We start from the raw sequence: 23,091 nt of genomic DNA, 5'->3' as shown, positions 1-23,091 counted from the left end.
CTTGTCTGGCCCTAAAGGGGGTGCTGCAGAGGCAACTTCTCAATGTCTGCCCTGCAAGTAGGAGGGAGTGGGGTGGCATGTGGTTTCTACCCCTGGTTAGAGTGGATCTGCCACTCTTCACACCCTTCCCTTCTTAAAAGGGTCAGGAGAAGCAGCTTGGGTCGGGCTGCCGATGCCCATGTTGAAAGGACAGATCGTGCGGGCACGGTGACTCACTTCCCTGCCAGCCCGAAGGGAAGGTGCCTGAGAGCCCCTCCCTGGGAAGAGACACTGATGACTCTCTGGCCTTCTCCTGCTGTGTGGGGCTTAGCACAGGGGAAGCTCTAGAGCTGGTGAATGGCTGCCCACCCCGGGGGGTCGCCTCCTACACACTCATCTTCATTACCCAGAACTCTTGCTTGCGCTATTCTCTACCTATGACCCATGTGACATAAGGGGGGAGCTGTGAATGGCCACGCTACTTGGCAGGAACATACGGGGATTACAGTTATTAACCACATCAGGAGAGGCATCGGGTCTTCCTCCCCATGGATTGGAGTCCATGTTCCTCTCCCATCCAGGACTGCAGCTACAGAATGGCAGCTCAGGAGGACCCTGAGTCCTCAGGTCTTGCTCCTCTTACTTGTCTCATGCCTCCTCACTCCTCTCTTACAAATCATTTTCTTCTGCCTTCCCTTGGAGCCCTCCCCAAAATGCCAACCCACCAAGTATAGGGCTAGAAGACTAGAAGAGTTTGCCAGGTTTAGAATTTAGAACATTGTGGATGATAAATATTCATTAATGTACCTTTCAGCATATCTTAATGTTGATAATGTTTCCTCGTAGCAGATGTCAGCTGGGCTTATGGCCACTATCTGTAAAAAAAAAAAATCCCTTTCAGATTTTGTTTTTTATATAGGGGCTTAATATTGCTGTTGATATTACACAAGTAACATTCATGGAAAATCTTGTATTTTACAATATTATGCAAACTTTATAACTCAGACAGAACTCCAAGACTTAAAAAAACAGTAGGTCAGGGGCCCTCCCTGGTGGCACAGGGGTTAAGTCTAGGTACTATGAAGCTATCAGCAGCCACTGCAGCACAAGATCAATCCCCGGCCAGGGAGCTACCCACATGGCACAGCAGACCTTACCTGTCTCACCCACTGCTTCCCTCTGCAGTGTATTTCAGGAGATCTGTTTGTTCTGCTCCCTACTCTGTCTCTGGTGAATCTTCTCACACACCCCCACACACCTCTGGCCTACACCCCAGCTCTTGTACGCATAAATGAATAAAATAAATTTTTAAAAAATATAATTAGGCCAGATACTAGCTCGCAGAGCTGGGATTTGAACTGAGTCCTGACAGACTCTTCACACCTGTGCTGCTGGCCTGTGTTGCACTGCCCAAGGATGGAGCCCCCCGCAGATTTACTCGGGAATTTAAATGAAAGACAAATGCTAGCATTGCAGAGACCAATTAAAGTTACTTGTGACTGGTAGCTACTGGTTTTAGGTCTGGTTATTGATTTTGGATTATTGTTCTCAAGTTCAAATGAGAAAACAAACTTCTCGGTGAATGCAGGGGTGGGCAGGCTCCCTGAGGGTCAACCTGAGGGAATGGCACTGCCGTGTGGCAGTTAGTGGCCTATGGGCCAGAGGTCATAGTCCAGAGCACAAAAGCCCGGTGGACAATCCTTTATCTCTGTTTACCTGACAGCTTCTAAAGCTTGTTCATGTGTATCAACTCATCTAACTACCACAGCAATATTTCCCAGCGGGTATTGTTATACTCTCCACTTTAGAAGGGAGGAAATGTGGTTTTAAGAAAATTGTGCTGAGCCTGGAACTGGAGTCAGAGAGGCTAGAGTTTGGAAGTTAATCTTGAGAATTCTTTTGTTATTTGTCTCTTGAAGCGATTCAATGGCCACCTTCCCGACACTCCTAAACACCAGATATTTCCTGTCAAACCATTGTAATGCCTCGGGTACGGCCCTGCCAGGAGACCCAAGTCTGCCTCCCTTGGGTGACTTTGCACACATCTGCTCAGACCCGTGAGCTCTGACTCTGGTCTCACATGCAGAGGGCACCTTAGGGCACCTTATTTCCTCCATGTTCTGGGGGATTATCCCACTGAGGCCCAAAAGTACTGACAACCAAAAAACTTTTAAGTGAAATATTTAAAAATAGGCAGATGAAATGACAAAGAGCGAGACTGTATTTGTTGATTTAGGAGAGAGGTGCATATAACAGGTCTCAAATTACATCCAAAAGTTGAGATGCGGCGAGCATGTGTCTCCTAACTGGGATAGCAGGCTGGAGGTTCTTGGCTTTGTTCCTTCCTGCACCTGAAACTAAAGAGCAGAACTCCCTGCTTTTAACACGTTTCACATGGTACCCCCTCGGCAGCTATTTAGAAATAAGAGTCTGAGATAACAGGACTCAGTTACTCTCTAGGCTGATTTCCAGTCCTGTCAGGCAATGACTGCTGATTTAGAGTAACATGACATTGTGAGTGTTACTTTTTAAATTGCCTTTGTTTGCTTCTGACAATAAAAGTAACTTATCTTCCTTGTAGAGATCCTGAAAAGTACAGAATTTTTCAAAATTAAAATTAACAATATCGAAACTTTGAACACTGTAATAGAACAGGCTTCAGGAGCCCTCAGATAATATATATAAGAATGTGCTGTGAAATGCAGTGGTATACTGAGAATGATTTTATTAATAATAAAATAATGGTAGTTGAATTAGTTTAAAATGTTGCAAGAAAGTCACTTTACCAAAGCAGTTCTGCTGTTCCCGCCCAGAGCCGACTGGAGCAGCTTGGTCAAGACAGAGTCTCTGTAAGGAATGTGCAAGACTTTCTTCCCCATGGCTGCATCAGCCAGAGCACTGAGTGAGAAAGAAAATACAAATGAAAATTTAAGAGAATGTACCAAGAAGAAATCTGCTTCCCTGAGGATAAGTCAGAAACACCTCCTCTAGTCCCCTCTTTGACCCCCTAAACCTGATATAACTCTAAATTACAGCCAAAAGTTGAGAGCCCTTCTGTATAAAGATGCCAAAGCAAGACAGCTAACCACAGGGCTGCTGGCTCTTTCCTGAAATCAACCCAGGGAAAATGATAATGGAAAGAAGGGAGCCCAGATCTGAGTAACTAACACATTAAAATCTGTAAGGAAACCCTGAAGAGCTGAAGGCTGTTGTAAATTTGTGTCTAGGGCTATGATCTGAGAGGTGTGGCAGGCTAGAGAGTGAAGATAGGTATGAGCAATGAGTTTTAGTTCCTGCCTTTCTCTCATACTGCCTTCAGAAGAACCCATAAAATTAGGAGCTCATCTGATTACAGCATTAGAGTAGGTGAGAGATATAGATCTCAGCCCACCCACTCCAGGGGATCACAAAAAAGACATTGGCCTTAAAGAGAATGGGGAAGAGGAGGAAATCATATCTTTGAGAAATTATAATCAGAGAAATCTATCAAATTAATTTATTAATTTGAAAAAGAAACAAAACAATCTTTTAGAAAGGAATAAACAGTTAAAAACCACAGAGAGGTTTAACAGCAAATTAGACACTGCTGTAACTGCAGTTGTGAACTAGATAGTTCAAAAGCAGTCATCCAGATTGCAACCTGGAGACATACAGATGAGAAACAAGAAAGGAAGGTTAGACATAAACAACAGAGTGAGATCCAATAGTCAAACTGAAGTTCTAGGAGAGGAAGGAGAGTGGAGGTGGGCAGAGAATGGGCAGAAGCAACAGTGGAGATAATCACTGAAAATTTTCAGTGTTGATGAAACTCTAATCACAGAGCTGTGGAGGTCAAGAGATTGGAAGCAGTATAAATAAAAGCAAAAAACCATTCAAATGCAACATAATGGAATTAGGGAACATTAAAAGAAAGAAGGTGGGCCTCCCCGGTGGCGCAGTGGTTGAGTACTGGGTTGCGAAGCTGCCCGCAGCCTCTGCAGCACCAGTTTAAGCAGCACCCTGGCTGCTCCCCGGCCACCGGCAAGGGTCCCACACGGTGCGCAGACCTTTCATGCCTCACCCACTGCTCCCCTCAGCAGTGTACATCGGTCCTTCTGCCTGCTCTGCTCCCCGCTCTGGCTCTGGTGAATTCTCTCACCCTCCCACGCTTCTGACTGTACCCAGTGCTTGTATAAATAAATAAATCTTAAAAATTAAAAATTAAAAAAAAAGGAAAGAAGGTGAAGGAGAAGGAGGGAGAGAAGGAAGAGGGAGAGAGATAGAGAGGGAAAAGGGAGAGTTTAAAATCAGCTAGAACCAAACAACCAATTATTTCAAGAGAATAGCAATTTGAACAACAGTTGACAGCTGGAGAATGGTATCTTCAATGAGCTGAAATAAAATATTGCCCATGTAAAATTACATACTCAGCAAAATTATCTTTTAAGAATGAGATGAGGGACCTCCCTGGTAGCACTAGGGGTTAAGTTGCAACCTATGCTCTCCACAGCCTCTGCAGCACAAGTTCCATCCCCAGCCAGGGAGCTACCCACATGGCTCAGCAGACCTCTCCTGTCTTGCCTGCTGTGCCCCTCAGCAGTGTATTTTGGTCCTTTTGCCTGTTCTGCTCCCCACTCTGTCTCTGGTGAATCCTCTCATCCCCCACACCTCTGGCCTGTACCCCAGCTCTTGTATCCATGAATAAATAAATCTTAAAAAAAAAGGAATGAGATGAAATAAAAATATTTTGTTTCACCAAAACAAAAACTGAGAATTTGCCATCAGCAGATTATTACTAAAGAAAATTCTAGAGAATATATTAAACCAGAAGGAAATTGCTCTTAGATAACAACTCTGAGGTTTAGAAAAGAATAAACAATAACAAAAAAAAGAGATATGGATGAACTCTGACATAAAATAGCAGTAATAATGTCTTTTTTTTTTAAGATTTATTTATTATTTATTTATACAAGCACTGGGTACAGTCAGAAGCGCGGGAGGGTGAGAGAATTCACCAGAGCCAGAGCGGGGAGCAGAGCAGGCAGAGTGATGAAGTACACTGCTGAGGGGAGCAGTGGGCGCGGCAGGAGGGGTCTGTGCGCCATGTGGGACCCTCACCTGTCGGCTGGGGATCGAACCGGTGATGCAGAGGCTGCGGGTAGCTTTGCAACCCAGCGCTCAACTGCTGCGCCACTGGGGAGGCCCAGTAATAATGTCTTTTAGGGTTAGAGAATAATAGAATTAAAATGCATATCAACAATTACATAGGTAGGATACAGATCTTTGGATTATCCAGGAAAAAGGTATTTTCTATGAAAGAAAATACAGGGAGGGAAATAATGAAAAACACGCCTACCTTATGTTACACACAGAAATCAGAAACTTCTATAATATAAGTAGATATTTTTCTGACTGGTTTTCTTAAATGAGACACATACAAAAATGTACAAAACAAACCATATCTCTGCTCATAAATAGCTTCCTTAAAGAAGTTGAAAAGATAAGACACTGGTAAAAGATGTTTATAATACATATACCTGAAAAAAGAGTAATAATAAAAATATGTAAAAAATGTCTAAAAATTAATATAAAGGAAAATTACTCAATAAAGTAATGGAAAAAATATAAGCAGGTACTTCCAGAGGAAATACTGATGGTTAGTATATCAAATGGTACTCAAACTTGCTAGTAACCAAGAATATCAAGGCCATATTAAAATAATTTACAGTTCTTTAATTAGTAGAAATCAAGAAATCTAATAATACCAAACCTTAGAAAGAATAAGGATCAATAGGCTATGTTATACAATGTTGCTAAAAATGTAAATTGGTACAACCACAGAAAAAAAAAAACACCAAAAAACTTGGAAACAAAATGCCAATCCCAGGGAATATTGAATAAATTGCAATGCATTCCCATAATGGAATATATTCAGTCATGCATCACTCAGTGAGAGGGATATGTTCTGAGAAATGCATCTTCATGTGCTTTCACTGTTGTGCTAACATCATAGAGTATAATTAAACAAACCTAAGTGATATAACCTATTATAAACCTTGACTACATGGTAGAGCCTATAGGAATCACCATTATATCTACCAGTTGTCATCATTAAGTGATGCATGACTGTACTACATAACAACAAAAAGGAAGTAACAACTGCTGCAACAACATGGAAAAATATCATAGAACAATGTTTAGTGAAAGAACAGAAAGTAAATTAATTGTAGTCACACATAACATGGATAGATATTGTTAATAATTTTGAGTCTAAAAGCATATCCCAGCAATTCTACTCCTGGGCATACATATATTCAAAAATGAGTAATTAGTGTCCCCCAATGTGTATATATAAGAATGTTCATAGTACAAGTTATATGACTTGATTTATAATAGTCCAAAGCCAGAAACAAGTTAAATGTCTATCAATAGGAGAATGGACAACTTATGGTATATTCCTTTAATGGAATACTACAAAGCAATGAAAAAGAACTGCCAGTTGCTACAAGAAATAACATGGATTACTATCATAGTGCTAATGCTTAGTGAAAGAAACCAGATGCAAAAGACAATGACTCATATAAGTGATTGCAGTTATATGAAAAATTCCTACAAGGTAGGCAGAACCAATGTTTGGTGACAAAGTCAATTTTGTCTGATGAAAGTAAAAGCTAGGAGAGAGGGATAAGGGGGCTTTCTGGATTTTAGAAATGTTCTATATTCTGATCTGGGGACAATTACATATATATATATATATGCACACATATATATAAAAATTCATTGAGCTGAGCATTTAAGATTTATGCACTTCAATATATGTAATTTATACTTTAATAACTTAAAAAAATAAGATCCAGAAGACAATATAATATTTTACAGTTTTTATAAAATTAAAAAATGAGTGCCACTAAATTGTAATACTAACATGCAATAACACAAGAAAGGATGAAAGAAAGAATAAAAGAAAAGAGGGAGACAGACAAAAAGAAGGGAGGGAAAGAGACAGAGACAGAGAATAAATATAAAATACAACATGGCAGTTACCTCCAAGAGGAGACTAGGTCATGAATGGCACAAATATCTATCCACTGATTACTTACCTGATAACATTTCCTAAATTGGTTAAACTCAAGTTAACTCGTGATCCTTCCCGCAGTCTGTCTCCTTCAGATCCTGAAGATTTCTGCCTCTCACTTCCTGCTAAATCCACCAAATTAATAACGGACTGTTTGGTGAAGTCTCTGTCGAGGAAAACCTGTAGGAAAGCACCCAGGTCATGTGATTAGAAAGGTAGTAGATTACACATGAAATTCTCCTGGTTACATTTTAAAATTTTTCTTCTAATGTATTTCACACACAAAGAGATGGAATTAAAATCTGCAAATTAAAATGTCATCCTCTCTACAACAACATTTACAATGATGTGTCACCAGGTCCAAATGTCTCACTTGCCCTTCCCCAATGCTGCAAAACTATTTTCCAAGTTTTACTCCAGTATTTCTATGTCAATAAACTTTTACAACATAAAATCTGCAAAATAAGTAATAGTCCAAGATGGTGTGGTCATGTAGTAAAAAGAACATGATTTTAGAGAGCTATAAAAGTCCTTGTGGGCTACATGATTGTGAGCAAATAACTTTCGAGTTTCAACTTTTCAATTATATAATATAGCATCATGTTGAGATGTTATAAGGAGGGTAAAATACAACTGAATAATGGTTCTCACCATGCTTGGCATACAATAACAGGCGTTAGTATTATTACTGACATCAATAAAAAAATATTGATGTTAAATCTCTGCACTCATTTTTTCCCAATGGTTTCTTCTCTTGCCTCTAAAATATCAAGAAAAATAGGAGGGCAAACCATTTATAAAGCCTCTAAATGACTAACATTATAAAACCAAGTGAAATGTACTTAAAAGTTCTCTAAAATATAGTGTTTATTTGGGCCTCCCTGGTAACGCAGGTGGTTGATCGCAGCACTGTGAGGCTATCCGCAGCCTCTGAAGTGCCGGTTAGATCCTGGCCACCCACGAGAATCCCATATGGCACAGCAGACATCTGTCTCGCCCGCTGCTCCCCTCAGCAGTGTATTTCGTCAGTCTGCCTGTTCTGCTCCCCACTGTGTGTCTGGCGAATCCTCTCACCCTCCCACGCATCTGGTCTGTACCCCAGCACTTGTTTAAATAAAATAAATCTTTTTTTAAAAAATGTAGTGCTTATTTAAGCCTTCCTTCTTGTGAGGAAAGCAATTACCTCATTTTACTGACGAGAAAACCGAGGTGGAAGAAGAGTAAGTTATTTCCCAAAGTCTCACAGCTAGTAAACAGAGTCATATGTGGTCCAGTGTTTATTCCACCCTTTCTGGTTAGAGTAGACAATCTTCATTTATCACTATTTTATCATTCATGCTGTGGCTTAGGGGACAAAGGTAATAAAACAGTAGTTGCTTACACACGCTTTGTGAATAACCATTTCTGAGTTAAACCACTCTCTGGTATCCTCCGAGGAATATCAACGAGAAAAGTTAAATCAAAGAGTCTAGTTAGTGGAGAGTTATGGGATTACTTGGCTTCAAAGACTTCACATTTGTCTGGAGGGCCCATAGTGGTGGCTCATGATTCAGAAAACTGGTCACACCACACAGAAGGACAATGATAGAATTCTCCTTGACAACCCCCCTTGTGTCTCTACAATTTGCTTCTGAATCAACTTAGGGTCAAAATTCACACCTAAGGGCATGTAACTTACTGGAGGAAAGCAGCCTGTAGTACCATGGGCACTTTGGGGGATCTGGTAGCACTTCCTACGGGCACACCATGAGCAAAGCAATCACTTTTTCCTGCTTCTGACTTTATAATCTGTGGTTAATCCATAGGTCAAGTCAGAAAAGATTCTTAATATTCACCAACCTGTTGCATCGCTGGAGCCCTTCTCATAGACCACCTTTGAGGGGAGATAAGGAAAATGGCCTTCACTAGAATCTCACCTGCTTGAACTGAATGGTGATAACCATATGCGATCGGCTGCTGCTGGCGTTCATATTGGTGGAAGCTGTGGTCCTTGTTCTTGTCCCTTGTTCCATCAGCCTTTCAATTTGTACATAGTTCTCACATGGCACTGACTTCAGACCCTCCACGTAAAAACCCAGCTGCTGATCTTCCCTTACTTTGAGTCCTCCGGGTTTCTTGGTTCTGGACAGCAAGTCTCTTACCTATGGAACAAAGAATAAAAAATGTTAACTTCAGGAAGGCAGGGATTTTTGCTTACTTCACTGTTATAGCTCTGCCTGGAATATATTAGGTGATCCATAAATATTTTTGGATGAATGAATAAATGCTAAATTTCCATAGGCACCAGACAACCTTATTACTTTAAGAATTAGGGCTCTTTTCTGCCTGTGGATGCCACCAAGTAAGTATTGTAAACGTCTCCCCTTCCACTGCTATCATGTCCAAGTCATTCTCCCAGGGAGCTAGAAAATCTGCTTCATCAGAGGTTTAAGCTTTTAAACAATTGATGAGAGTCTAAGAAGCCATTTTGAGCAACTGGAAATGCCCACAGATTCTGTGGTAACGGGAGATCCAAACACCAAGTGAGCCAGAGGCTTTGGGTTTGCCACATATGCCACATGGAGGAGGTGGCTGCAGCCATGAATGCACAGCCCCGCAAGGTGGAAGAAACTAATGGAACCAGAGGCTATGTCAAGGGAAGATTGTCAAGGAACTGGTGTCCATGCAACTGTGAAAAAGATTTCTGTTGGTTGCATTAAATAAGACACTGATAAATAAAGAGATTTTGAGCTGTAAGGGAAATTGAAGTGACTGAATGACTGCATGAGGCAGTGGTGAGAGCTGAGGCTTTACTTTTGTAACCTTTGATGACCATGATTCTTTCATGGTCAGAAATCCCATGCTGTGAATGGCCACCACTCTGAAGTCAGGAAAACCCTGTCTAAGCAAGAGATGGCCAGTGATTCACCCAGCCAAAGGCATCCAAGTGATTCTGGAAACTTTGGTGGTGGTCGTGGAGGTGGTTTTGGTGGGAATGACAACTTTGGTCATGGAGGAAATGTCAGTGGTCGAGGTGGCTTTGGTGGCAGCCGTGGTGGTAGATGTGGAGGTAGTGGGGATGGCTATAGTGAATTCAGTAATGATGGAAGCACTTTTAGAGGTGGCAGAAGCTACAACGCTTTTAGCAATTAGGACAATCAATCATCAAATTTTGGACCCGTGAAGGGGAGGAAACTTTGGAGGCAGAAGCTCTGGTCTCTAGGTTGGTGGAAGCAAATATTTCACCCATCTATGAAATCAAGCTGGCTATGGTGGTTCTGGCAGCAGCAGTAGGCATGGAAGGGGCAGGAAGTTTAAATTAACTGCGGAAACTAAGCTTAGCAGGAGAGCAGGGCCAGAGAAGACGGGAAGAGGCAGGTTGCAATAATTTGTGAACTTGGCCGAGCACAGTGGTGGCAACGCCCAGCTGCTACAAAGAAAATATGTTTTAGATAATGCTCGTGTATGGGGGGGCCTCTCTGGTGGCACAGGGGTTAAAGACAGCTCTTTCAAGCTATTGCCAGCCACTGCAGAGCGAGTTTGATTCCCCAGCTAGCCAGGGAGGAAGCAGACCTCTCCTGTCTCACCTGCTGCTCCCCTCAGCAGTGTATTGCAATAGATCCACCTGTTCTGCTCCCCACTTTGTCTCTGGTGAATCCTCTCATCCCGTGCACCTCTGGCCTATACCCCAGTTCTTGCATACATAAATAAATAAATCTTTTTAAAAAAATACTCGTGTATGGGCAAAAAGCTCAAGGACTGTACTTATGATTAATTGTATAACAGATTGTTTTAGTTTCTGTTCTGTGTAAAGTGGAAAGTATTCCAAAAAAGGCTTTAATATAGTGGATTTAAAAAAAAATTTGGCACTCACACTGTTGATTGCTAAATGTAATAGCCTGATGATGACACTGAATAAATGTGTCTTTTAAATATATATATTTACATAAATATATGTATATATATGGAAATGGCAAGCAAGAAAATAGAGGAACCTGTTGTAATTATGAAGTCAGAAGTATAATTTATTTTAGAAACTCAGTTTTATTTTCAAATCCCTATTTATTTTATTTTCAAACACTCCAACCAGACAGGAACTCCCTTAGCAGGACTTGATTTCTTACTAGACGATGGCAACGTAATCCCTGACAATCAGTTGTTGGTTGAGAGAACAGTCTAACCAGAACTAGCTTGGCAAATGTTTAGTAACTGCACGCAGAGCAGTGCGGCATCACCCGCCCGTTCTTCCCCACAAGAACTTGGTAATAAAGGAAGTAAAGTCCTCCTAAAGTTATTCTCTGAAATAAAAGAGTCATCCCATCATCCAAGCCCATGAATGTGAAAGAAAAAGAAACGTAATCAGTGACCCACTTAAATCTACAATCAACCTGCCCCAGTAACAACTGACTCATGGAAGCATCTAAGGAACAAAATGGACATTTTCTCTCCTTGATATAAAAGGATAAATAATGACAGATTTATTCCTCTAATAATATTAACAATTAAGTGCAAGGCTTTGGATCGTGGTGGGAGTTACACAAAAGCTATTAGGATATGATCGCTGCCTGTAAGAAATTTACAATGACAGAAAACCTTCGTCAATTCATCCTCTCAGCAAGCCCCAGGGGCACCCATTCTAAACTAAGTATCTCACTCAGTGCTGCAGCTAGGATGGTGCTCACGAGGAGACCATGATGTGTTTTGGAGACACAAACATGTAAATGGGCTTTTAAAGGATAATCTGACCTGTAAAAAAATGTAATCACCTTACCTGTTCATTGTAAATTTCCAAATTTTCCTTGACCCTGGTCAAGGAAAAAAGCCCTTGCTGAATTTCTAGTCTTCTTTAGCACTGTGTAAGCAATTTAGAATTTAGTACGTCTTAATGTGCTGTATCTCATTTTAAATTCCCTGCTTTACACATGCGCAAACTCAACTCTGAGACGAAGTGATTTTCCAAAGTGACACAGCTCGTGCCCGAGAGAGCTGGGGTTTGAACTCTCCTCTTTTCTACCTACCCAGGAGTAGGCCTGGGTGCCAAGTTCAGCCTGCCTCCTTGAGACAAAGATATTTTTCACATTTTTATATGAGTGAAAAAAATTCCAAAAAATTATGTGGTGGTACACGAAAAGATGTGAAATCCAAGTTTCGGGGTCCATAGTTTCACTGGGGCTCAGCCACATCCATTTACTTACATGCGGCCTATGGGCGCTGTCATGCTACAAAGTCAAGTAGTCGCAACGGGGACTTTATGACCCTGAAAGCGTAAAATGTTTACTCTCTGATCCTTTGAGCAACACCACGCTGACTGAGGCCAACTGTCTCTGCATGTCTAGAGGAAATGACGAAGTTTAGTGGTTTCTTTAAGGGCAAAGAAAGCAGGAAGGGCATTCTGGAGAGAGAAAGGGCAGATGTAGCAGAGAATGCATGATCTCCATGGCCGAAGCATGGAGTGTAGAGAAAAAGGGACATTTAATGAAGCTGAATCTACCTAAAAAGAAGTAAAGTAGATTGTCAATGCCAGGCTGAACAGTTTGGATTTTAAGCGTGGGATAAATGAGGGGGCACCCCTAATGTTCATGAAGTGGCAGAGAGACCCTCAGATTTGTTCATCAGAAAATATAATCACCTTACCTGTTCATTGTAAATTTCCAGCATACTGAATGTAACCTGTATAAAAAAGAGCATAAATATTCTTTTGAAACAGTGAAAAAATATGGAATCAACATATATGTGCATAAAGGGAAAAGCTAATGTTAGATGTAGTAAAACTCTTTCTCATGCAATATGAGACTCAGATTTTTTTTTTTAGGATTTATTTATTTATGCATACAAGAACTGGGGTACAGGGCAGAGGTGTGGGGGGTGAGGTGAGAGGATTCACCAGAGACAGAGTGGGAAACAGAACAGGCAGACTGACTGAAATACACTGCTGAGGGGGGCAGCGGGCGAGACAGGAGAGGTCTGCTGCTCCATGTGGATAGCTCCTTGGCTGGCTGGGGATTGAACTTGTGCTGCAGCTTCATAGTGCTGTGCTTAACCCCTTGCGCCACCAGGGAGGCACCAAAACTCAGATAATTTTAATGATGAGGAGGGAATTCTTAATATAATATAAATTCAAAAACAGATAATAACTCTGTGGGTGTGTATTTGTATTGCTCACCCACCAACCTGAACATAGGCAGAGAAAAAAAAATGGTCTTCACACTTCTGGAATATTGCTAGCAAAGCTTGCACCTCTTAGCAGGAGAGGGAGGAGTCTGAATGGCTCTAACTGAAAGAAAAGGCTCTAAGATACTGACATTTCGCCCCCACTACTTCCCATCCACAGACAGGCTGGTGTAAGTGTCAGTCACCTGGGGTAAATCTTGCCAGTCTAACCTCATGTCTATAGAACTTCCAACTAACCAGAATGTCTCATGTTTTAAAATGAACAAATGGCTAAGGATTAGCAGGCAAGGACAACCTCCAACAAGAGTCAAAACAAACAATAGAAAAACATACAATAGAGAAACAGAACTCAGAGGAAAAGACAATGCATAGAGTAGAAGAAAACATTTTCAAAAGCCTGTAGTGAATAGCTCTAGAGAGATAAAGAATTATATCCATGAAAATACATGTTGGCGGGCCTCCCCTGGTGGTGCAGCAGTTGAGTGCTGGGCTACGAAGCTGCCCCCAGCCTCTGCAGCGCCGGTTGAATCCCCGGCCACCGGCGAGGGTCCCACATGGCACGCAGACCTCTCCTGTCACGCCCGCTGCTCCCCTCTGCAGTGTACTTCATCAGTCTGCCTGTTCTGTTCCCCGCTCTGAATCTGGTGAATTCTCTCACCCTCCTGCGCTTCTGACTGTACCCAGTGCTTGCATAAATAAATAAATAAAACTTTAAAAAAAAAAAAGACATGTTGGCATTAAAAAGATGCAGAGTTCAAGTGTATAAATTAAACTTATAAATTATAAACTCATAATTTATGCAAAACTAGTTTATAAACTTATAATTTATGCAAAAAGACTCCAAAATGGAAAATAGGAAGTAAAAGGTAAAATTAGAACTTTAGTACAAGAAGTCCAAAATCCAATTAATATGCATTCCAGAAAGAAAAAAATGAGAGAAACACAGGGGAGAAGGGTATAAGGAAGTAAGAGTAGAGAAGTTTCTCTGGATTGAAGGACAGGAATCTCCAGATTAAAAAATCCATCAAGTGCCTGGGATGATGAATGAAATAAAAGGCTCAGACTCAGGCACATCAGAACTTTGGGCATGGGGCCTCCCTGGTGGCACAGAGGGTTGAGCACAGCGTTGTGAATCTGTCCGCAGCCTCTGCAGTTCGATCCCCTGCCAGGGTGCTGACCCACATGGCGCGGCAGACCTCTCCTGTCTTGCCCGCTGCTCCCCTCAGCAGTGTATTTTGGTCAGTCTGCCTGTTCTGTTCCTGCTCTGTCTCTGGTGAATCCTCTCACCCCCCGCACCTCTGGCCTATACCCTGGTTCTTGTATGCATAAATAAATAAATAGTTTTAAAAAACACACACAAGAACTTGTTTTCAAGTTTCATCCATGATGTAGCATGTATCAGATGCTATGTTCTGTTTTAATCTTGAATAATAATCCGTTACATGGATGCATTTTATTCATGAGTTGATGGATATTCAGGTCATTTCCACTTTGTGATATGTTGCTATGTATATCCATGTAGATGTTTTTGCTTCCTTTCTCTTGCGTTTTTGAATTTTTAAATATTTTATTGTATTGATGTGGAAAATTTTTGGTTAAAAATTTAGAAAAATGTACTGAAATATGAATGCTTTTTAGTGAGGTAATGGGGTTTTAGTCATTTTTCTCTCTAACTTGAACATATTTTTAAATCAGTTGATGATTAAGATTTTAAAAGATGGTGCACTGTTGAATTTTCATAAAACACTTTAGTCACTTTTGTCATTTGGAGGAAGCAGAAATACAAGACTGCTTACTGTCATGTTCTAAAGCTAATTATGTTAATGGCTACTCTCCATTTTGAAAATGTCACTAAGCTTTAATGATTGTAAAATTCAGTTTTGAGGGTTTTATGCTAGGGCAAGTAGGGAACTATACTGGGTTAGTTAAGAAACAAAATAATGTTCTTTATTCTTTTCTTAAAATTAAAAACCAATAAGCTAAGATAAGCACACACCCACAGATTTGTAGAAGAGAGAAACAAAGGAAAGGGTAGACTTGAGTCAGCAAAAGTTTTATGGTGTAAGCTTCAATGATAAAAAATGTACTATTGTTAGCATTTAGGATGTCAGTTTCTTTGATACTCAAAATGCCTTTTAAAAAATTTCTTTGACTTTTACTCCATAGAACCAGAAAAAATTCAACACTTCATTTAGTGGCAATATGATTTTGTATTCATGTAAAAATTTTGGTATGGAAAATTAACATTATCCTAATAATAAAGATGCTGATAATTTTTCATTTGGGGTGAGGGATTTCCAAAATGAAAAAAAAAAATTCCCTAATGAAGGGATTCTAGGGATTCCCCTGGTGGCACAGGCAGTTGAGTGCTGCGCTGTGAAGCTGTCCACAGCCTCTGCAGCGCCAGTTGGATTCTGGCCGGCCGGCGAGGGTCCCACATGGTGAGGCAGACCTCTCCTGTCGTGCCCGCTGCTCCCCTCAGCAGTATATTTCACCAGTCTGCCTGTTCTGCTCCCCACTCTGTCTCTGGTGAGTCCACTCACCCTCCTGCGCATCTGGCCTGTGCCCCAGTTCTTGTATAAATAAACAAACAAACAAATAAATAAATAAATAAATAAATAAATAAATCTTAAAAAAACAATGAAGGGATTCTAGGAATTATCACATTCCTCAACTGCAAACTATTCTACAAAGCATTAGTAATGAAAGCATTATGATATCGATTACAAAATAGCCACACAGATCAATGAAATAGAATTCAGAGTTCATAAATAAACCCACACATACATGGACCACTCATTTATGACAAAGAAGCTAGGAGTATACAATGAAGAAAGGAAAGTCTCTTCAACAAATGATGCTGGAAAAGCTGGACAGTCATATACAAAAGAATGAAACTAGACAACTATGTAACACCATATACAAAATTAATTCAAAATGAATTAAAGACTTGGATGTTTAGACCTGAAGCCACAAAACACATAGAAGGGAACAGGGTATAGACACCAACACATTGACCTTGGAGATGTCCTGGGGACTCAACTCCAATAGCAAGGGTAATTAAACCAAAAGCAAGCAAATGGGACTACATGAAAACCACCTCCCCCCCTAAAAAAAAAAAACAACTCTACACACAAAAGAAACTATCATTAAAGTGAAAAGAATGAATCGGAGAAAAAAAAAATTGCACATAATACAAGAAGCTAATATTCAAGTCATAGAAAGAATTCACATGATAACAACAACAAAATTTCACATGATACCCTAAAAATGGACAAAAGACCTGAAAAGACACGTCTCCAAAGAAGACATACAAATGGCCAACAGGCACATGAAAAAAATTCTCATCATCACTTATTATTAGGAAAATACAAATCAAAACCATAAATCAATATCACCTCACAACTGTGAGAATGGCCTAAGTGTTGGTGAGGGTATGGAGAAAAAAAACCCCTTGCACACTTTTGGTGTGGATTGCAAATTGGTGCAGCCCTTATGGAAGATGGTGTGGAGGTTCTTCAAATCATATACACATGCTATGTTCATTGCAGCACTGTTTATAGCAGCAAAGATATGGAAACATTTGTTTTTTTTTAAGATTTATTTATTTATTTATACAAGCACTGGGTACAGTCAGAAGCGCGGGAGAGTGAGAGAATTCACCAGAGCCAGAGCAGGGAGCAGAGCAGGCAGAAGGACCGAAGTACACTGCTGAGGGGAGCAGCGGGTGGCAGGAGAGGTCTGTGCACCATGTGGCACCCTCACCTGCCGCCAGCAATCGAACCAGCGCTGCAGAAGCTGAGGGCAGCTTCGCAGCCCAGTGCTCAACCACTGTGCCACCGGGGAGGCCCAGATATGGAAACATCTTAACGATGACAGATGAGTGCATAAAGAAGTTATGGCATATAAACACAATGTAAAATTGCTGTTATTAAAAAAAAGGATGAACTCTTGCTATTTGCAGCAACATGGATAGACGTGGAGGGGGTTATGCTAAGTGAAATAAGTCAGAAGGGGAAAGACAAATACTGGATAATTTCAGTCATATGTAGAATATAAATAAACAAAGCAAAGGGAGAGACAAAAACAAAACAAAATGAACCCTTGGAGTTTGACCACAGAACGGGTTGGGAGCAAAAGATGGAAGTGGTGCCCAATGAACTAAGGTGGAAAGTTCCTGGTACTTTGGTGCTGGGTGTGGTGTGGTAACATACATTTGAGGAGCTGTGAACCTATATTCTCAAACATTTACAGTGGTGTAAATCAATGTGATCTCAAAAAAAAAAAAGTCATTCCGCAATAACACATGCCTGGTATTCTTTGTCGCTCTCTCGGTTCTCAATCTCTTGAAAGAGCTCTTCACACACATTTGGAATGAGCCCCTTGTTTGCACCAAATCCAATCATGGAATAGCTTTTTCCAGAGCCGGTTTGGCCATAGGCCAGGAGGGTAGAGTTATAGCCTTGCCACGCGCTGTCCAGAATCCCTCTGCCGAGGTCGTGGAAAATCTCCCTCTGGAAAGATCACAGGCATGATGTTCAGCACAGGCATTTCACGATACTCTTAAAATAGAACATATATTCTGGTTTGATAAATTCCACCTTAATTCAGATTAAATGACCTAGTTGAAGGCTAACTCAAATGCTGTCTTAGAACCAACAGAATGAAACTGGAAACCAAAGAGGTATTTGTCAGTTTAGAAAAAACTTATCACCATGGACCACAAGGTGTATCTTCAACTCACTAGTATCCATCAATCATGAATTTGTGCTTTTTACATCTTTGCCCAAATATGGACTAAGTTTTTTTTAAGATTTATTTATTTATTTGTATAAGAACCGAGGTACAGGCCAGATGCACGGGAGGGTGAGAGGATTCACCAGAAACAGAGCCGGGAACAGAACAGGCAGACTGACGAAATACACTGCTGAGGGGAGCAGCAGGCGCGACAGGAGAGGTCTGCCCCGCATGTAGGATTCTTACTGGCTGGCCGGCAGGCAGGAATCAAACTGGCACTGCAGAGGCTGTGGGCAGCTTCACAGCGTGGCGCTCAACCACCTGTGCCACCAGGGGAGGTCCATGGACTAAGTTGTTTTGTTTTTTTTTTTTTAAAGATTTTTTTTTTAATAGAGGCATGTTTTATTTATTTAATTTGTTTGTTTGCTTTGTTTATACATGCACTGGGTACAGTCAGAAGCGCGGGAGGGCGAGAGAATTCACCAGAGCCAGAGCGGGGAGCAGAGCAGGCAGAAGGACCGAAGTACACTGCTGAGGGGAGCAGCGGGCGGCAGGAGAGGTCTGCGCGCCATGTGGGACCCTCCTCCGGTGGCCGGGGAGCAGCCGGGGATCGAACCGGTGCCGCAGAGGCTGCGGACAGCTTCGCAACCCAACGCTCAACCGCTGCGCCACCGGGGAGGCCCCATGGACTAAGTTTTTAAAACTCAGAAAAATTCTGCTGGTGAACTCTCTTCTTTTTCACAAGACCTAGTGGTTCTGAGCATTTCTCCAACATACACTTATACAATTGTGCCCCCCTTTTTCCATTAAGTGGGAGACACAGACACTTGTGCCCACAATTGCTTGAAAAGGAGGCTGTGGTCTGACTGCTACAGGGGCCATTGGGTTTTCTTACTTAGGCTGTTTCAAAGAGTGCATTCGCTTCTGCTCACTAATTTCATAATACAGTAAGAAAGCATTAAGGGTTCCATTTGTTGCAACATATACATTTGCATATTTTCTGGGAAAAATACACGTATCAATTTAGTGTGATTTATACAGATACAACAAACAATAACCAAATTTTATACTGTTTCTAATGAGAAAGAAACAAAACTTATACTTGAAGAAAAGGAGAGATCCAGGTCTAAAACGCAGAATTTGACCTATGGTTTCCCTGAACATTGTAATCATATTTTTACCAGAAAAAAATGTGTTTATATAATGGAAATATGTTCTGCCATAGGAGTTATTAGCTAGATTTAAGTGCTTACCAAGCTTAGCCAAGTAACTAGTTTTGCTGTCTTCCCTGTACTAATTGGGAAAATGTACTTGGGAAAATGTTTTTATTGTCAATTTCTATATATTGAAAACCTTAAACAAGTAGTATAGAATGTTGTTAAATAAAACCTTAAAGGATAGAATTGTTCAGGGGCCTCCCTAGTGGTGCAGGCGGTTGAGTGCAGTGCTATGAAGTTGTCCGCATCCTCTGCAGTGCCAGTTCGATCCCCACCAGCCTTGGAGCAACCCACATGGCGAGGCAGACCTCTCCTGTCTCGCCTGCTGCTCCCCTCAGCAGTGTATTTCTTCAGGCTGCCTGTTCTGTTCCCTTCTCTGTCTCTGGTGAATCCTCTCACCCTCCCACGCATCTGGCCTGTACCCCGGCTCTTCTATAAATAAAATAAATCTTAAAAAAAAAATAGAATTGTTCTATGAATTTTGTTAGATGTGTAGTTTTCTCATACAGTTTTCTGTTGAAATATCTTTTGGGTATCGGTTGTAGATTGGATTTACCAAGAAGTCATAGAACTACATTTCCAATTTCTTCCCACACCATCCTATAATCAACTACACAAAACATTTTCTGCATTGTATTATGTGAAGCAATGATTCTGCAATATAGTCTAGGTTTTTCTAATAATAATAGCTGTATTGTAACAGGCAGGTGTTCATTCTCACTTGGGAATGAGAGGAAAGGTTGTTGGCAAAGTTGATCAGGCTTCATACAGCATAATTCTTACATATTTTTAAAAAATTGAAATGATAGACATATAACTTTTTATTAGTTTCAATTGTACCACATATTATCTAGTATATTAGAAAATGATCTATATATTAGAAAATGATTATATTAGATATATTCTAATATATTAGAAAATGATCATATTCTAATATATATTAGAAAATGATTTCCAGAATATTATACCTCTTGATGACCTTTACCCATTTCACCCATGCACCCACCCCTCACCTCTGGCCACTGCCAATCTTTTAAAATTTTAACATGTAATCAGCCATGTGTCAATCACCACAATCAATATTTTTAAAATTATAATTATTTCTGTAAGTTCTCTTGTGCCACTTTATACTCAAGTCCCTCTTCCCAACTTTGGCCCCAGGTCACTTTGTATGCATGTGTTTGTGAGTACATACCCATTTATATTTTTCTTGGAATTGCTGGATTGTCATATTAGTTGCATGCTTAAATTTTAAAGAAACTATCTGTTTTCCAAAATAACTGAAACTTTCTGCATTGCTGTAAACACTATATGAGAGTTCTAGTTGTTCCATATGCTTGGTAACACTTGGTATTGTCAGTTTTAAATGTTTGTCATTCTCTTGAATGTGCAGTATTTTCTCATTGTAGTATTAATTTGCATTTCCCTAATGACTAAAGGAGTTTTGCATTTGGTTTTAGGTAAATTATATATCTTCTTTGGTGAAGCCTCTGATTCTATTTTTGCCATTTAAAAATTTGACTTTTTTTTTTCCTTTTAAAAATTAAGTTGTGAGAGTTCATTTTATATTTGGACACTTTATTGGATATGTTTTGCAAAAATTATTTCCTTTCTTGGTTGTTTGTCTCTTTATGTTCTTATTGGTATCTTTCAAAGGGAAAAAGCTTTTTAAATGAGTTCCATTTTTCCAATTTTTTTAGTTTTGTCCTTAGACATTTTTGCAAAATCTGAGATCACAGTTTTCTCCTATTTTTCTTTTTTTGTTTGTTTTTTTAAAGATTTATTTTATTTATGCATACAAGACCTGGGGTGCAGGCCAGAGATGGGGAGGTGAGAGGATCCAGCAGAGACAGAGTGGTGAGCAGAACAGGCAGATGTACTGAAATACAGCAGGCGAGGAGACAGGAGAGGCCTGCTGCACCATGTGGGTTACTCCCTGGCCGGGCATTAAACTTGTGCTGCAGTGGCTGCGGAATGTTTCATAGTGCTCAACCCCTTGCACCACCAGGGAGGCCCTTCTCCTATTTTTCTTTTAGAGGTTTTATAATTTTAGCTCTAGCAAGTCTATGGTCCACTTTTGATTAATTTTATATATAGTAGAATAAATTTTTGTTCTTTTTAGTTTGTGGTAATTTTTTTTTTTTAAAGCTTTTTTTTTTTTTTTTAATAGAGGCATGCTTTATTTATTTGTTTGCTGGTTTGCTTGTTTGTTTTGTTTATACAAGCACTGGGTACAGTCAGAAGCGCGGGAGAGTGAGAGAATTCACCAGAGCCAGAGCGGGGAGCAGAGCAGGCAGAAGGACCAAAGTACACTGCTGAGGGGAGCAGCGGGCGGCAGGAGAGGTCTGCACGCCATGTGGGACCCTCCTCCGGTGGCCGGGGAGCAGCCGGGGAGCAGCCGGGGATCGAACCGGCGCTGCAGAGGCCGCGGAGCAGCTTCGCAACCCAGCGCTCAACCGCTGCGCCACCGGGGAGGCCCAGTTTGTGGTAATTTTTATGGCAACCCTAGCAGGCTAATACAGGTGATAATGTTCTTCAAGATGAACTTCTCTCCACAAATGGTGCTGGAGATATTGGATATCCATATGGAAAGACAGGAACTTTGATAATTTCCACACATTGTTCTGCTCCCCACTTTGTCTCCGCAGCCACTGAAGCACAAGTTTGATCCCCAGCCAGGGAGGTGACCTACATGGCACAGAGGCCTCCCCTGACTCTCCTGCTGCTCCCCCCAGCAGTGTGTTTCAATCAGTCTGCCTGTTCTGTTCCCCACTCTGTCTCTGGTGAATCCTCTCACCCCCTCCCCACACCACTGGCCTGCACCCCAGCTCTTGCATGCATAAATATTTAAAAAAATAAATGCCCCCTTTTCCTACCATGTTTTGCATTGTTTCATAATTCCATTTCCTTATAATTGATTCATTAGCTACACTTCTGTTTGATTTTTTAATTGGTGCTCTAAGACAGTGGTTCTCAAACCATTCCAGGGCCTGGAAGGTCCTTTCAGTGAGCTTGTTAAGTCAGAACAATTTGAAAGAGGGTATTTTTTTTAAGGGTGGTTTAATAAGGACTTTTGAAAGTGGGTAGACAAGAACAGAGAGTAAAGGCTAGGGGGAAATGAACAGTCTCAGTGACCTGTGGGACAATCTCAAGTATACATGTAATTGCAGTCACAGAAGGAAAAAGGGGAACAAAAACACTTGAAGAAATGATGGCTGAAATATTTCCAAATTTGATGGAAACTTTAAACCCACAGATCTAAGCAACTCATGAGTCTTGACCACATTGAAACGACTACTTGTACTCGGTGCTGTATTGTAGCTCGTAACTACTCTTATCGCAGAACCTGAATGCACTTGAATGCACTTATTTGCTTGTCTCCCTTTACCAAATTGTGAGCCACTTTAAGGTGAAATAGTACATCTCATACTTACACGCAATGTAACAAAAGATCTCAAATGCTAAGTGTATCACAAGTTTTGCTGATTTTGCTTGTCTTATAGAAGCAAAATAAAATTGACTTAGTTTAGATAAAATTCCTTTTTCAAAATATGCCAATATGTTGGGAAACCAACTGATTTGACTACCTACAAATTACTTAGGCAATGACTGTATTTTTGGAGCTCATGTTTACCTTGAAAAAGGAGTAACTTTAAAATCAAACATTATTTGCCCAAACATTATTGTACTGTTCTACTGTTAATACTTCAGTTTCAAAAAAGCTCCCACTGCCGTTGTATGTAATTTACCTGGCCTGCAAATTTACTGCCAGGATCAGCTGAAATAAACACACCATCTTTATCCGTTTCAAATCCATTGTGAGACCAATATGCCAGGTCAAAAGTAAATGTCTTCAGATGTTCTGGATTTTTAGGATCTTGTATAGTGGTAGTGGTTCTGGAATGCATGGAAATCACACATTTGCTCCCAGAATTCTTCTCTCTCTACAGTCAA

The 23,091-nt window shown here is 40.7% G+C and overlaps 1 protein-coding gene across 1 annotated transcript in view; it reads right to left on the bottom strand.

The window, feature by feature from the left end:
• Nucleotides 1-23,091, bottom strand: part of LOC311184201 (kinesin-like protein KIF28P) — a gene marked incomplete at its 3' end in the record, with an annotated part of 55,318 nt that overhangs the window by 21,636 nt on the left and 10,591 nt on the right. The window contains exons 2-8 of the mRNA XM_084254051.1: nt 22,887-23,081; nt 17,494-17,697; nt 12,647-12,682; nt 8,950-9,174; nt 7,059-7,213; nt 2,766-2,877; nt 787-854 (exon numbers count right to left, since the gene is read on the bottom strand). Coding sequence (XP_084110177.1) covers nt 787-854; nt 2,766-2,877; nt 7,059-7,213; nt 8,950-9,174; nt 12,647-12,682; nt 17,494-17,697; nt 22,887-23,045 — 959 coding nt within the window. The 5' untranslated portion in view covers nt 23,046-23,081. The remainder of the gene's footprint in view (nt 1-786; nt 855-2,765; nt 2,878-7,058; nt 7,214-8,949; nt 9,175-12,646; nt 12,683-17,493; nt 17,698-22,886; nt 23,082-23,091) is intronic.

The sequence above is a fragment of the Talpa europaea genome (assembly GCF_964194135.1).
Source record: "Talpa europaea genome assembly, chromosome: 14".
In the NCBI taxonomy this organism is placed as follows: domain Eukaryota; kingdom Metazoa; phylum Chordata; class Mammalia; order Eulipotyphla; family Talpidae; genus Talpa; species Talpa europaea.
This window is presented reverse-complemented; position numbering and strand designations above follow the sequence as displayed.